This window comes from Anomaloglossus baeobatrachus, chromosome 8, assembly GCF_048569485.1.
Source record: "Anomaloglossus baeobatrachus isolate aAnoBae1 chromosome 8, aAnoBae1.hap1, whole genome shotgun sequence".
Classification (NCBI taxonomy): Eukaryota; Metazoa; Chordata; class Amphibia; order Anura; family Aromobatidae; genus Anomaloglossus; species Anomaloglossus baeobatrachus.
The window spans coordinates 134,774,340-134,788,914 of record NC_134360.1 but is presented as its reverse complement, the minus strand read 5'-3'; the positions used below and the strand labels follow the sequence as shown (position 1 = coordinate 134,788,914).

At 49.5% G+C, this 14,575-nt stretch overlaps 1 protein-coding gene across 1 annotated transcript in view; it reads left to right on the top strand.

The window, feature by feature from the left end:
• HMCN1 (hemicentin 1) overlaps nt 1-14,575 on the top strand; it is a 921,797-nt gene that overhangs the window by 415,608 nt on the left and 491,614 nt on the right. Inside the window, exon 42 of the mRNA XM_075322013.1 lies at nt 1,586-1,682. Within this exon, the coding sequence (XP_075178128.1) occupies nt 1,586-1,682 (97 nt within the window). The remainder of the gene's footprint in view (nt 1-1,585; nt 1,683-14,575) is intronic.

The window sequence follows — 14,575 nt, the reverse complement described above, 5'->3', positions numbered from 1 at the left end:
GTATGCTAGCCAGGTACAGCAGGCAGGTACGGCTGCCCGCAACCCCCAGCTGCCTATTTGTACCCGGCTGGGAACTAAAAATATAGGGAAGCCCTTTTTTTAATTATTTCATGAATTTCATGAAATAATTAAAAAAAAAAAAAACGACGTGGGCTTTGCCCCATTTTTGTGTCCAGCCGGGTACAACTAGGCAGCTGGGGATTGGAATCCACAGCACAGGTTAGCCCGAGGTTTCTGGGCGCCTCTGCTGTGAATTGCAGTCCGCAGCCGCCCCAGAAAATGGCGCTCTCATAGAAGCGCCATCCTCTGGCGCTGTATCCAACTCTTCCAATAGCCCTGGAGCCGGGTGGCTTGCTGGGTAATCATCATGAGTTAATACTAGCTTTGTTTTACTAGCTAGTATTAAGTCAGAGATTCTTAATGTCAGGCAAGTTTGACCCGGCCATTAAGAATCTCCAATAAAGGGTTAAAAAAAAGACACCACACAGAGAAAAAATATTTTAATAGAAATAAATACACAAACACACTTAGAGACTCCATGTTTATTACTCCCTCTTATCCCTCCACGATCCATGGTCTTCTGTCTTCTTTCTCCTTCAGCCCATGCAGCTCTGCTCCATGAGCAGCACAGCATGGGAGAAAGACGCTGCTGCTCCCCGTTCAGGCTTCACTCCCTGAGTGATCAGTGCTGCTGGCTGTTAGCAGTAACGTTACCGCTGACAGACGGGTTGCCATAGTAACGGTGCTCCGATCATGTGATTCCCGATGCCGCTGTTAGCCAGGATGTCACCGCTAACAGGCGCGTTGCTATGGCAACGGTAATCTCCATTATTGACCAGCTGTGTCAGCCGGTCGCTAACGGAACGGGGAAGCAGAACGGGGAGTCGACCGTGTGCCAGAGCATGCTGCCGGTATACGGCGATACACAAACGTGCACCGTGTACTGGAGAGATGCACTGACAGGTCCTACATGACGCGTCATAGTCATGTGACCAGTCTGTAGCCAATGAGATAATAGACACGTGACTGGTCACATGGCTATTTTGACGTCACGATAGGCCCTGCATCACTGCTGGTTACCGGGAGGACGCAGCGATTACCGATGGAAAATCAGCAGGAGACAGAGGGCAGGGCACATCGCTGGCACCGGTTAGTGTTATGGCAATGTTTATTAACTGTATGTGTACATTTATAATGTGTTTTTATGTGTTTGTGATTACCTCCCATTGTTTCCTATGGGGTTCAAGTGGTTCGCCGAACCGGTTCGCCGAACCTAACTCGAACGCGACTTACGTTCGGCGAACCAAGCTCGAGCCGAACCGCGACCGGTTCGCTCATCTCTAATTGTTAGGCTTTTTAACTCCAATTTAAATCTTTGGAATAAAAACTTAAAAGTCTATCACTCCTATATTTGAAGAAACACAAAAAAATTAATTTGCACTAAAGAAAAATGACCGATTGTAAATGATGAGGCAAATGAAGACACTTGGCCACAAGAGATCAGATTATGTGGACTGCATGGAATAGTAAAGGAATTATTTTATATGTTGGTATATTTACTTCTATAAAACTTTATGTTTTGCAGATTATGGATGCTCAGGTAAAAGATGCTGGTCGATATTCTTGTGAGGCTGCTAATGTCGCAGGAAAAACTGAAAAAAACTTTAATGTGAATGTTTTGGGTATGATATTTTAGCTTTTGCTTTATTTTAAATATATACATTTTTTAGGGACTATTTGAGATTAGCAGAAAGCGTCAACTCTTAAACCTTTCCCACAAATGGACATCGTATCAGATCCTAAGTTAGTAGTTCTTTCTGCAGGACATATCCTGTGATATCCAGTAATATGCAGCCCATATTTAGTAAAATTGAAGATTTTGTAATGAAAGCTATATTGCTTTCATGTTATAGGTTAACAAGAAATTCTAAATGAAAATGAATGAAAATTTTGAAAATTGTTCCTGTGCTGAGTGAGATATTGATTAAACTCTTACCTTTTGAAAAGGGGTGTACTCCTTTATTTTGAGCAGTGTGTATATAGTGTGAGCAAAATACACTCCTTCTGTGCCATTTTAACTCCAAATTAATAAGATTTTTTTACAAGCGCTTGGGAAATCCATACAGCACAGCCTAGTACGGTGTACTGGAGATTTCTATGTTATTAGCTTATGTGACCAATTTATATAGGGTCACAGACAAAGAACAAGTTCCCCCTGAAATAAGCACCAGTAAGAGCAATAGGGTGTGATAAAAATGTGAACCTTCCCCACCCAGCAGTGCCACCCGATCTCCATGACATCATAAAGGTATAGTACAAGATGGACACTACAGGAACAAAATGGATTGTGTTCTCTAACAATATATGTATACAGTCATGGCCTAAAGTGTTGGTAACCTTGAAATTGTTTTAGAAAATGAAGTATTTCTCCTAAAAAATGATTGCAATTACATGTTTATTTTTATTTGGATGTATTGGAACAACACAAAAGAGGCAATTTGGACATAGTTTCACACAAAACCCCAAAAATTGACCTGACATAATTGTTGGCACCTTTCCAAAATTGTGGTTAAACAACTTTATTTCAAGCATGTGATGCTTGTTCAAACTCACCTGTGGCAAGTAACAGGTGTTCGCAATATGAAAATCACACCTGAAACCAGATTAAAAGTGGAGAAGTTGACTCAATCTTTGCAGTGTGTCTGTGTGTGCCACACTAAACATGGAAAACAGAAAGAGGAGAAGAGAACTGTATGAGGACTTGAGAACCAAAATTGTTGAAATATATCCACAATCTCTAGGTTACAAATCCTTCTCCAGAGATCTTTTGTTCTTTTGGCCAAGGTGCATAACATAATCATCAAGAGGTTTGGAACCCATGGCACTTTAGAAAACAGTCGACAGTAGAGAAAAATTTATGAAAGGTTACAACGAAGGATAGTCCGGATGCTGGATAAGCAACCCCAATCAAGTTCTGAAGAAATTCAAGATGTCCTGCAGGCTCAGGGTGCATCAGTGTCAGCGAGAACTATCGGTTGACATTTCAATTAAATTAAATGCTATGTCAGGAGACCCAGAAGGACTCCACTGATGAGACCTAAAAAGCTAGAGTGCAGTTGCCAAAACGTACAATAGTAAGACAAAATCCTTCTGGGAAAGCGTCTTGTGGACAGATGAGACTAATCCGGGCTTTACACGAGACGAGCTGTCGTGCGATATGTCGTCGGGGTCACAGTTTTCGTGACGCACATCTGGCATAGCGCACGACGTTGTCTCGTGTGACACCTCTGAGCGACGCAGTATCGCTCACAAATCGTGAGTTGTGTACTCGTCGCTCAGTTGTATAAAATTGTTTAATTAAAATGGCGCCGGTTGTTCATCATTCCCGTGGCAGCACACGTCGCTCCATGTGACACCACGGGAATGATGAACACAGCTTACCTGCGTCCCGCGGCTCCCGCCGGCTATGTGGAAGGAAGGAGGTGGGCGGGATGTTTACATCCCGCTCATCTCCGCCTCTCGGCTTCTATTGGCCGGCGGCTGTGTGAAGTCGCTGTGACGCCGAACGTCCCTCCCACTGGACGTTCGTCGCCCACAGCAAGGTCGCTCAGCAGGTAAGTATGTGTGACGGGGGTTAAACGACTTTGTACGCCACGGGCAACTAATTGCCTGTGATGCACAAACGACGGGGGCGGGTACGATCGCTTGTGCTATCGCACGAGAGATCAACTCATGTAAAGCAGGCATAAGATAGAGCTTTTTAGTAAAGCATATAATTTTACTGTCTTCTACAAAGAAAATAACACAGTACTTATAGTCAAATATGGTGGAGGTTCAAAGATATTTTGGGGTTGTCTTGACTGTGTGCAAGGCATCATGAAATATGAAGATTACCAAAAAGTTTTGGAGTGTCTAGTGTCAGAAAGCTGGGTTCGTGTGCTTGACAATTTATCTTCCGGGAGGACAATGACCCTCAATCATACTTTAAGAAGCACTGAGAAATGAATGGAAACAGGGCACTGGAGAGTTCTGAAATGGCAGCAATGAGTCTGGATCTAAATTCCATTGAACACCGGAGAAAAGATCGTAAAATTGTTGTTGAGAGAAGTCGCCTTCAAATATGGGAGACCTGGAGCAGTTTGCAAGAATAGAGACTAAAATTCTAGTTGAGGGGTAAGAAGCTTATTGATGGTAAGAGTAAGAGATTGATTGCAGATATTTATTCCAAAGGATTTGCAACCAAATATTAAGTTGAGGGGTACATCAATTTTGTCCAACCCATTGGAGTTTTGTGTGATATAATATCCAATTAGCATTTTTCTCTGTTTTATGCGTTGTTCCAAAACACACAAAACAAATAAACAAGTGTGTAACAAAATATGTGTAATTGCAATAATTTTCCGGGAAAAATACTTCATTTAATGGAACAATTTCCAGGGTGCCAACACTTTTAGCCACGACTGTATGCTAAAAGAGACAGACGGAGAAAGAGAGAGACAGACAGACACACACATAGAGACAGACACAGATAGAGAGAGGCAGACACAGAGACACAGAGATACAGACAGATAGACTGATACAAATACAGACAGAGAGATAGAAACAGACAGACAGACATAGATACAGACAGACAAGGAAAGAGACAGACAGAGAGACAGACAGACAGCAACACACAGACAGAGACACAGACAGCGACACACAGACAGAGACATACACAGACAGACAAGGAAAGAGACAGACAGCTAGTTATATGCACACAGTATATATATATATATATATATATACATACATATATACAGTTAGGTCCAGAAATATTTGGACAGTGACACAATTTTCGCGAGTTGGGCTCTGCATGCCACCACATTGGATTTGAAATGAAACCTCTACAACAGAATTCAAGTGCAGATTGTAACGTTTAATTTGAAGGTTTGAACAAAAATATCTGATAGAAATTGTAGGAATTGTACACATTTCTTTACAAACACTCCACATTTTAGGAGGTCAAAAGTAATTGGACAAATAAACCAAACCCAAACAAAATATTTTTAGTTTCAATATTTTGTTGCGAATCCTTTGGAGGCAATCACTGCCTTAAGTCTGGAACCCATGGACATCACCAAACGCTGGGTTTCCTCCTTCTTAATGCTTTGCCAGGCCTTTACAGCCGCAGCCTTCAGGTCTTGCTTGTTTGTGGGTCTTTCCGTCTTAAGTCTGGATTTGAGCAAGTGAAATGCATGCTCAATTGGGTTAAGATCTGGTGATTGACTTGGCCATTGCAGAATGTTCCACTTTTTTGCACTCATGAACTCCTGGGTATCTTTGGCTGTATGCTTGGAGTCATTGTCCATCTGTACTATGAAGCGTCGTCCGATCAACTTTGCGGCATTTGGCTGAATCTGGGCTGAAAGTATATCCCGGTACACTTCAGAATTCATCCGGCTACTCTTGTCTGCTGTTATGCCATCAATAAACACAAGTGACCCAGTGCCATTGAAAGCCATGCATGCCCATGCCATCACGTTGCCTCCACCATGTTTTACAGAGGATGTGGTGTACCTTGGATCATGTGCCGTTCCCTTTCTTCTCCAAACATTTTTCTTCCCATCATTCTGGTACAGGTTGATCTTTGTCTCATCTGTCCATAGAATACTTTTTCAGAACTGAGCTGGCTTCATGAGGTGTTTTTCAGCAAATTGAACTCTGGCCTGTCTATTTTTGGAATTGATGAATGGTTTGCATCTAGATGTGAACCCTTTGTATTTACTTTCATGGAGTCTTCTCTTTTCTGTTGACTTAGAGACAGATACACCTACTTCACTGAGAGTGTTCTGGACTTCAGTTGATGTTGTGAACGGGTTCTTCTTCACCAAAGAAAGTATGCGGCGATCATCCACCACTGTTGTCATCCGTGGACGCCCAGGCCTTTTTGAGTTCCCAAGCTCACCAGTCAATTCCTTTTTTCTCAGAATGTACCCGACTGTTGATTTTGCTACTCCAAGCATGTCTGCTATCTCTCTGATGGATTTTTTCTTTTTTTTCAGCCTCAGGATGTTCTGCTTCACCTCAATTGAGAGTTCCTTAGACCGCATGTTGTCTGGTCACAGCAACAACTTCCAAATGCAAAACCACAGACCTGTAATCAACCCCAGACCTTTTAACTACTTCATTGATTACAGGTTAACGAGGGAGACGCCTTCAGAGTTAATTGCAGCCCTTAGAGTCCCTTGTCCAATTACTTTTGGTCCCTTGAAAAAGAGGAGGCTATGCATTACAGAGCTATGATTCCTAAACCCTTTCTCCGATTTGGATGTGAAAACTCTCATATTGCAGCTGGGAGTGTGCACTTTCAGCCCATATTATATATACAATTGTATTTCTGAACATGTTTTTGTAAACAGCTAAAATAACAAAACTTGTGTCACTGTCCAAATATTTCTGGACCTAACTGTACATATATATATACTGTGTGCATATAACTAGCTGTCTGTCTCTTTCCTTGTCTGTCTGTGTATGTCTCTGTCTGTGTGTCGCTGTCTGTGTCTCTGTCTGTGTGTTGCTGTCTGTCTGTCTCTCTGTCTGTCTCTTTCCTTGTCTGTCTGTATCTATGTCTGTCTGTCTGTTTCTATCTCTCTGTCTGTATTTGTATCAGTCTATCTGTCTGTATCTCTGTGTCTCTGTGTCTGCCTCTCTCTATCTGTGTCTGTCTCTATGTGTGTGTCTGTCTGTCTCTCTCTTTCTCCGTCTGTCTCTTTCCCCGTTTTGTCTCTTGCCCTGTCTGTCTCTTTCCCCGTCTGTCTCTTTCCAGGCCTGTCTTTTTCCCTATCTGTCTCTTTCCCCGTCTGTCTCTTTCCCGTCTGTCTCTTTCCAGGTCCGCCTCTTTCCAGGTCCGTCTCTTTCCCCGTCTGTCTTCTCTTTCCCGGCTGTCTCTTTCCCTTCCATGTCTGTCTCTTTCCTGGTCTGTCTCTTTCCTGGTCTGTCTCTTTCCAGGTCTGTCTCTTTCCCCATCTGTCTCTTTCCAGGTCTGCCTCTTTCCAGGTCTGTCTCTTTCCCGGTCTGTCTCTTTCCCGGTCTGCCTCTTTCCCGGTCTGTCTCTTTCCTGGTCTGTCTCTTTCCTGGTCTGTCTCTTTCCTGGTCTGTCTCTTTCCTGGTCTGTCTCTTTCCAGGTCTGTCTCTTTTCCCATCTGTCTCTTTTCCCATCTGTCTCTTTCCAAGTCTGCCTCTTTCCAGGTCTGTCTCTTTCCCCATCTGTCTCTTTCCCCGTCTGTCTCTTTCCAGGTCTGTCTCTTTCCAGGTCTGTCTCTTTCCCGCTCTCTCTCTTTCCCGGTCTCTCTCTTTCCCGGTCTCTCTCTTTCCCGGTCTGTCTCTTTCCCCATCTCTGTCTCTTTCTCCATCTGTCTCTTTCAACGTCTGTCTCTTTGCCCGTCTGTCTCTTTGCCTGTCTGTCTCTTAACAGGTCTATTTCTTGTTTCGGATGATGGGAGAAAAGCAGGTTAAATACCGCGCCAAACCACAGGAATCAGGATGAAAAAGTAATTCTCTTTTCTTTATTTTCACAGGTCTACGCGTTTCAAGGACATATCCGTCCTCTTCCTCAGGACAAATGCAGAGAACACTAGTGTTCTCTGCATTTGTCCTGAGGAAGAGGACGGATATGTCCTTGAAACGCGTAGACCTGTGAAAATAAAGAAAAGAGAATTACTTTTTCATCCTGATTCCTGTGGTTTGGCGCGGTATTTAACCTGCTTTTCTCCCATCATCCGAAACTACTCTGCTGTTGCGGGACTGCTGCCTTCCACGTTTGCTTCATGCTACTAAAGGAGTTGTGACTGTCACAACCCCATCAGGTGAGTGCTTCTATTGCACATTCACTTTTCCATCTGTTATACCGGATAAGACCCTATTTTGCGCCTTTTTTCCCACAGTTTATTTTATCTTCAGGTCTATTTCTTGATATATATTATATACATATATGTGAACAGAAGTGGACAGAGACAGATGAGGGCCCCTGTGCAGGAACTTTGTGCCCTTTCTGGTCCAATATCTTACCATAATGCACAGTTCACCTGCTTTGGAGGTGGTGGCAGCACCCTTATCTTTTGTGCCCCTGTGTGGCTGCAGAAGTTGCTCCAATGGTATGTGTCACGAACCACCGGGGGGGTCACTCAGAAATCCCCCGCGCTGGCTACCAGTACGTCACAATCGGGGGGTAACAAGTGGGGGTCACCCCTCCTTTATACCTCCCGACCGACAGACAGAGGACGTGACGCGCTCTCTAGCGCCCCTCTTATAGTCAGGCCAATTATGGAATTGCCCGACAATAAGCAAGGAGGCCGCTATACTACTTATGCCGATTATTGAAGGGTCCCCGGTGAGAGTAGGGTATATATTCCCCCGACCTCCGCGGGCGGAATATATAAAATCTCCCCGAATCTCACTGGCCTCCCCACAATAATCCTTGGCACAAACTCGCTGCCACCAACCGCTTCACGGTAACTATTAGCCGAACACACAGACGTGGGATTCAAGATCGAGATAACAGAACAGCCCAAGATTAATTATATAATTTAATCAGCCTAAAGCACACTAGAAACTACAATATATACAATAGGGAATCTACAGAATATACATATGTCAGAGTACAGTTACAATCAAAGCATGGGTTACAAACAGGCATACACAGTTCCAGCAGTTACCTTGTGCGTCTGGCCACAGGGGGGCGCTGTAGACCAGGTTTCTAGGATCCTTCCCACAGATGTTTCCTACACGTGACCCCCAGCGAAAGAACACTGGAAAATGGCCGAAGTAGGGTTATCAACCTGGGCAAATCCAGGTCCCCTCCTACCTTAGTGACCTCAGAGGGAGCACTGCTCCACCCCTGGCTGGAGTTATGGACAATATCCACAACATGGAATATGGGCCATAACTTTGCCTGGGAGCGTCGTAGGCGGACGCCAACGCTCTCATTGTGACAGTTATGAATTTAGCTACAGAACGAGAGGACTCATGACTTGTCTACTAGTTCCCCATTGGCTGATATCACGCCTGGGGTATTTCCCCAGGTCCTGCTCCCATAAAAAGGGTGTGCCAGCATCGTCCGCATGCGGAGACACCATTTTTATGGTTGCCATATTTATCGGAAATATGGCTTGCGAGATATGAACCATTTTTTACTGGAGTCGTTCTGTCTGGATAGTTCCATAGCCTTATAATGAGATACAACTCTTGTTACAGGGTGACGGCAGGGGGTCATCCTGCGTCCATTGTTCCCAAGTCATCTAATCTCCATATCAGAGGAGATGGCTGTTGGAGGTGTAAGTGGAACACAGACCAGTTCCTTTGACACCTATCTGCTAAACAAACCGTTTATCCCTGTGGTAAATTTTCTGATTGAAGGAGTTGTGTGAAGGAAAGGGGGGGTGACACCAGGAGAGGGCTTCCTGACATAACTTGAATATCATGATTTATCGTCATATCTCCGGATTTACCTCACACCTCCCCCCTTTTGAGGGCGCTAGGGGGCAGCACACTCCGGTGTTCCCCCGTGCGCCCGTCCGCGACCTCTCCTTGTCGGGACAGCCCGTCTGCGTTACCGTGGTCACGGCCCCTTTTGTGTCGAATGGTGAAGTTGTATTGCTGGAGCGCCAGGCTCCATCGCAACAACCTGCCATTCGTCCCGGAGACAGTGTGTAACCAGCTGAGGGGATTGTGGTCCGTCTCCACGATGAAGTGGCGCCCGTATAGATAGGGTTGCAGACGCTGCAGGGCCCACACTATGGCCAGGCACTCCTTTTCCATCGTGGAATAGGCCACTTCCCTTGGTAACAGCTTCCTGCTCAGGTACAAGACTGGGTGCTCTTGGCTCGCAGAGTCCACCTGGCTGAGCACCGCACCGAGGCCGAAGTCACTGGCGTCGGTCTGTACTACAAACGGCCGCGTGAAGTCGGCTGCCTGTAGCACGGGCGGGCTGGACAGGGCGTCCTTTAGGGCCCGGAAGGCTGTCTCGCAGTCCACTGTCCAATCGACTGCAGAGGGCAGCTTCTTCTTGGTGAGGTCCGTCAAGGGCTTTGCCAGGCTACTATAGCATGGAACAAACCTCCTATAGTACCCAGCGGTCCCCAAGAAGGACATCACCTGCTTCTTGGTCCTGGGGGTGGGCCAGGATGCGATGGCTTCCACTTTCTCAGGCTCGGGCTTCAGTGTTCTCCCGCCTACCCGGTGACCGAGGTACTGGACCTCGCTCATGGCCAGCTGACACTTTCCCGGCTTGATGGTCAAACCTGCCTGGTGGATCCGCCTGAGCACCTGTGCTAGATGCTCTAGGTGATCTTCCCAGGTGGGACTGAAGACGGCAATGTCATCCAGGTACGCGGCCGCGTACCCTTCAAGTCCCTTGAGCAGGGTGTTGACCATCCGCTGGAAAGTGGCAGGGGCATTCCTCATCCCGAATGGCATCACCGTGGACTCGTACAGTCCAAATGGGGTAATAAAGGCAGAGCGTTCCCTGGCCTTGCGAGTCAGGGGGATCTGCCAATATCCCCGGCTCAGATCCATGATGGTCAGGTACTGAGCCCCGGCCAACTGATCGAGCAGGTCATCGATGCGTGGCATTGGGTACGCATCGGCGACCGTGACAGCATTGAGCCCCCTGTAGTCCACGCAGAACCGAGTGGTTCGGTCCTTCTTAGGGACGAGGACTACAGGCGAGGCCCAAGCGCTGTTGGATGCCTGGATCACCCCCAGCTTCAGCATCTCGTCAATCTCCTGGCGCATGTGTTGCTGCACCTCCAGGGAGACCCGGTATGCTGAACGCCGGATTGGGGGATGATCCCCAGTGTCCACGTGATGGACAGCCAAGTTAGTCCTTCCGGGCTGGTTGGTAAACAACCCCCGGAAGGGGTGTAGGGTGGCCCACAGCTGGGACCGTTGGTCTTCCAAGAGCTGGTGGCCAACCTCCACATCCTCAATGGATCCGCCTGCCCTAACCTGGGCTAGCATATCCAAGAGGGTTTCCGCTTCTCCCTCCTCGGGCAGGTTGCACACGGGGAGCGCACACGCCTCCCGCTCATGATGTGCCTTCATCATGTTCACATGGAAGGGCTTCCGCCTTCCACGGGCAGGGTCCAGAGTGACCAGGTACGTCACAGGGTTGAGCTGCTGGTACACGAGGTATGGGCCTTCCCAGGCTGCCTGAAGCTTGTCCTGTGGTACGGGGACCAGTACCCACACCTTTTGACCCACTTGGTAGGTCCTCTCACAAGCGTTCTGGTCGTACCAACGCTTCTGATCGGCCTGGGCTTGAGCCATATTGTCGTGTACCAGTTGCGTCACGGCCTGCATTTTGTCCCGGAAGCGCATGACATACTCGATAACCGACACTCCAGGGGTGGCCAAATCCCCTTCCCAAGCCTCTTTCACCAGAGCCAGGGGGCCCCGCACACGTCGCCCGTACAGGAGCTCAAACGGTGAGAATCCTGTTGAGGCCTGTGGAACCTCCCGGTAAGCAAATAACAGGTGTGGGAGATACCGCTCCCAGTCACGCCCGTGGGAGTCGACCAACATCTTAAGCATCTGCTTTAAGGTGCCATTGAACCGCTCGCACAGGCCATTAGTCTGTGGATGGTACGGGCTGGCTACCAGATGTCGCACCTGGACTTGCTTACAGAGGGCCTCCATCAGCTGGGACATGAATTGGGTCCCCCGGTCAGTGAGCATTTCCTGGGGAAAACCCACTCGGGAGAAAATCTCCAGCAATGCGGTGGCCACCTTGTCAGCCCGAATGGACGACAAGGCCACTGCTTCTGGGTACCGGGTGGCATAGTCCACTACCGTTAGTATGAAGCGTTTCCCGGAGCTGCTGGGGATGGCCAGCGGGCCGACCAGATCCACAGCCACCCTCCTGAAAGGCTCATCGATGATTGGCAGAGATACCAGTGGGGCTTTGGGGTGTGGCCCCGCCTTCCCCACTCTCTGACAGGTTTCACGCGAACGGCAGTAGGCAACCACATCGGCCCCCATTTTTGGCCAGTAGAAATGCTGGTTTAACCTGGCCTTGGTCTTAGCGATCCCTAGGTGTCCGGCCATCGGAATCTCATGTGCGATCCGCAACAACTCCGTCCGGAACGGATAGGGTACCACCAACTGTCGGTCCCTGGGCCACGCCTCCGGTGAACCCTGCTGGACCGTGACCCGGTACAGCCGTCCTTGGTCCCAGACCACTCGCTCCGGGTCCGAGTCCGAGGGAGGCTGTGCCGCCTGCTCCTTTAGAGCTTTCAGGCTGTCGTCAGCTTCTAACGCTGCCTGAAACCCCTGACTAGATGTGGCCAGAATCGACGAGACTGTCACATCTTCGGTCAGTACCCCGGGACCTGTGTCCTGGCCTCCACCTGACTCGGCTGCCACTTGGTCAGAAGGGGAAGAGCTATCGGACCTCCGGGAGGCCCCTTGGCTTCCAGCACTCCCACTGCGGGTGACAGCGGCCACAGCTGCTGCGACCGTGGGTCGTGCCTGCTCCTCCTCCGTTCCTGACCAAGTCGCCGGTTCAGGCAGACCTACCTGGCTTCCTGACACCCCGGTTGTGGGGGAACCCTGCACCGAGATCTTACCTGGGAGCACTTCCGCTCCGGGACCGGCCCCAATCTCACCTGCCTGTTCCCCCCCCTGCAGCAACAGAACCCCGCTGTGAAATCTCTGGGGACCCCACATTTGCTGTGGTAGCCCCCACCCCACACACTGGTCCTCCCCCTGCAGCACCCTGCTCTCTGCTTATCCCTGCAGAGGGCAACAGATCCCAGCTCACTGGCTGATCACTTGTAGAGGCATTGTCACACCTTTCTCTGACCCCCTCCCCTGTCACAGCTGCAGCTGAGTGTGTGTCTATGGTGTCTATGCAAGCAGAAAAATCAGAGTTCACTCCCTCCTCCCTTACATCATTCATAGATAACACATTAACATTGTCCGGAGGCACGTCAGTACTGGCTGAAGGTTCAGCCCTTGGGGGGGGCCCAAACTGGGAGGTTATCTGCCCCAAATCTGTCCCAAGTAGCACGTTTGCGGGGATCCGATCAGTTACCCGCACCTCCCTCACCCCTCGCCCTGCGCCCCAGTCCACATAAATGCCAGCAACAGGCAGCGCCGGGTCAATGCCTCCAATCCCGGAGACAGCGAGGGTTTTTCCAGGGATCAAGTCTTGGGGGGACACCATCTCAGGCCGCACCAGAGTCACCTCCGAGGCGCTGTCTCGCAGTCCTATGGTCACAGACCGGCCGACGGTGACAGGTTGGAAGCTGTCCAGGGACCTACCACCACCCCCACCCACACAATACACCTTGGGCGGCCCTTGGGACGGGGACGGAGCCGGGGCCTTGGGACGCTGAGGGCACATGGCCTTGAAGTGTCCAGGTAGGTTGCACTGGTGGCACCGTCTTGGCTCTGCCACGGGCCTGGAGAGGGGAGTTGAGGGGGACACCCCCTGCAGTTTAGGGGCAGGTGGGGCAGTCGTAGAATTCATCTTACCCCCTCTCCAGGTGCTGCTGGTGGCTGCTCTCCTGGCCTCAGGAGCCCGATTGTTGGTGTAGTCATCGGCCAGGGCAGCTGTAGCCGTGGACCCCTTTGGCTTCTGGTCTCGGATGAACTGGCGGAGATCCTCAGGGCAGTTCCACAAGAGTTGCTCAGTGATGAACAAGTCCAGGATCTCCGGTCCGGTGGTAAGCTGCAGGCCTTGGGTCCAGTGGTCGGCAGCTCGGGCAAGTGCCCGCCGGTGGTCAGCCCAGGAGTCCTTTGGTCCCTTCTGTAGGCTCCGGAACTTCTTGCGGTAGGACTCTGGAGTGAGGTTGTACTGTTGGATCAGGGCCCGCTTGATGGTGTCGTAGCCCTGATCTGCCTCAGCAGGCAAGTCCCCAAGGATATCCAGGGCCTTACCCCTTAAACGGGGGGTCAGGTATTTTACCCACTGGTCCTTGTCCAGATGGTGCTGCAGGCAAGTCCGTTCAAAAGCAGTCAAGAAAGAGTCCAAGTCTCCATCCTTCTCCAGCACTGGGAAGTCCTCAACACGGACCTTTGGAAGTTTGGTGTCTTGAAGGTCACGTGTGGCTGATGAGGGCCGGAGCTGAGCTAGCTGCAGCTGGTGGTCACGGTCTGCCTGTTGCCGTCGCTCCGCAGCCTCACGCTCTGCCTGGCGCTCTTCACGCGCTGCCTGCCGCTCTGCCCTGCGCTCTGCCAGGAGTTCGTTGTAGCCCTCCTGGTCTCCAGCCTGGAGAAGGGCCATAGCCATTTGAAGAAGGCTATCCGAGCCTCCCAGGCTCGGTGGAATGGCACGTGGTGATCTGCGACCCGCTGCGGAGCCTGGTGATTCACTGTCCATTGCAGAGCGGAGGGCTGGCATCTGGCTCGTTGAGGACCCTTGGGTGAGCTGCTCCTCATCTTGTCCATAATTGCCAGGTTGTGCGCTGTCCTCTGCAGAACGGTTTTCTGGCGTCGAGCTCCTGGAGGACTCGTGGGCAACCTCCTCATTACTGTCCACAGCACCGTCCTCCCTCTCTTCGGCTCCTGCTTTAGCATTGGCCAGTTACATAGCTCT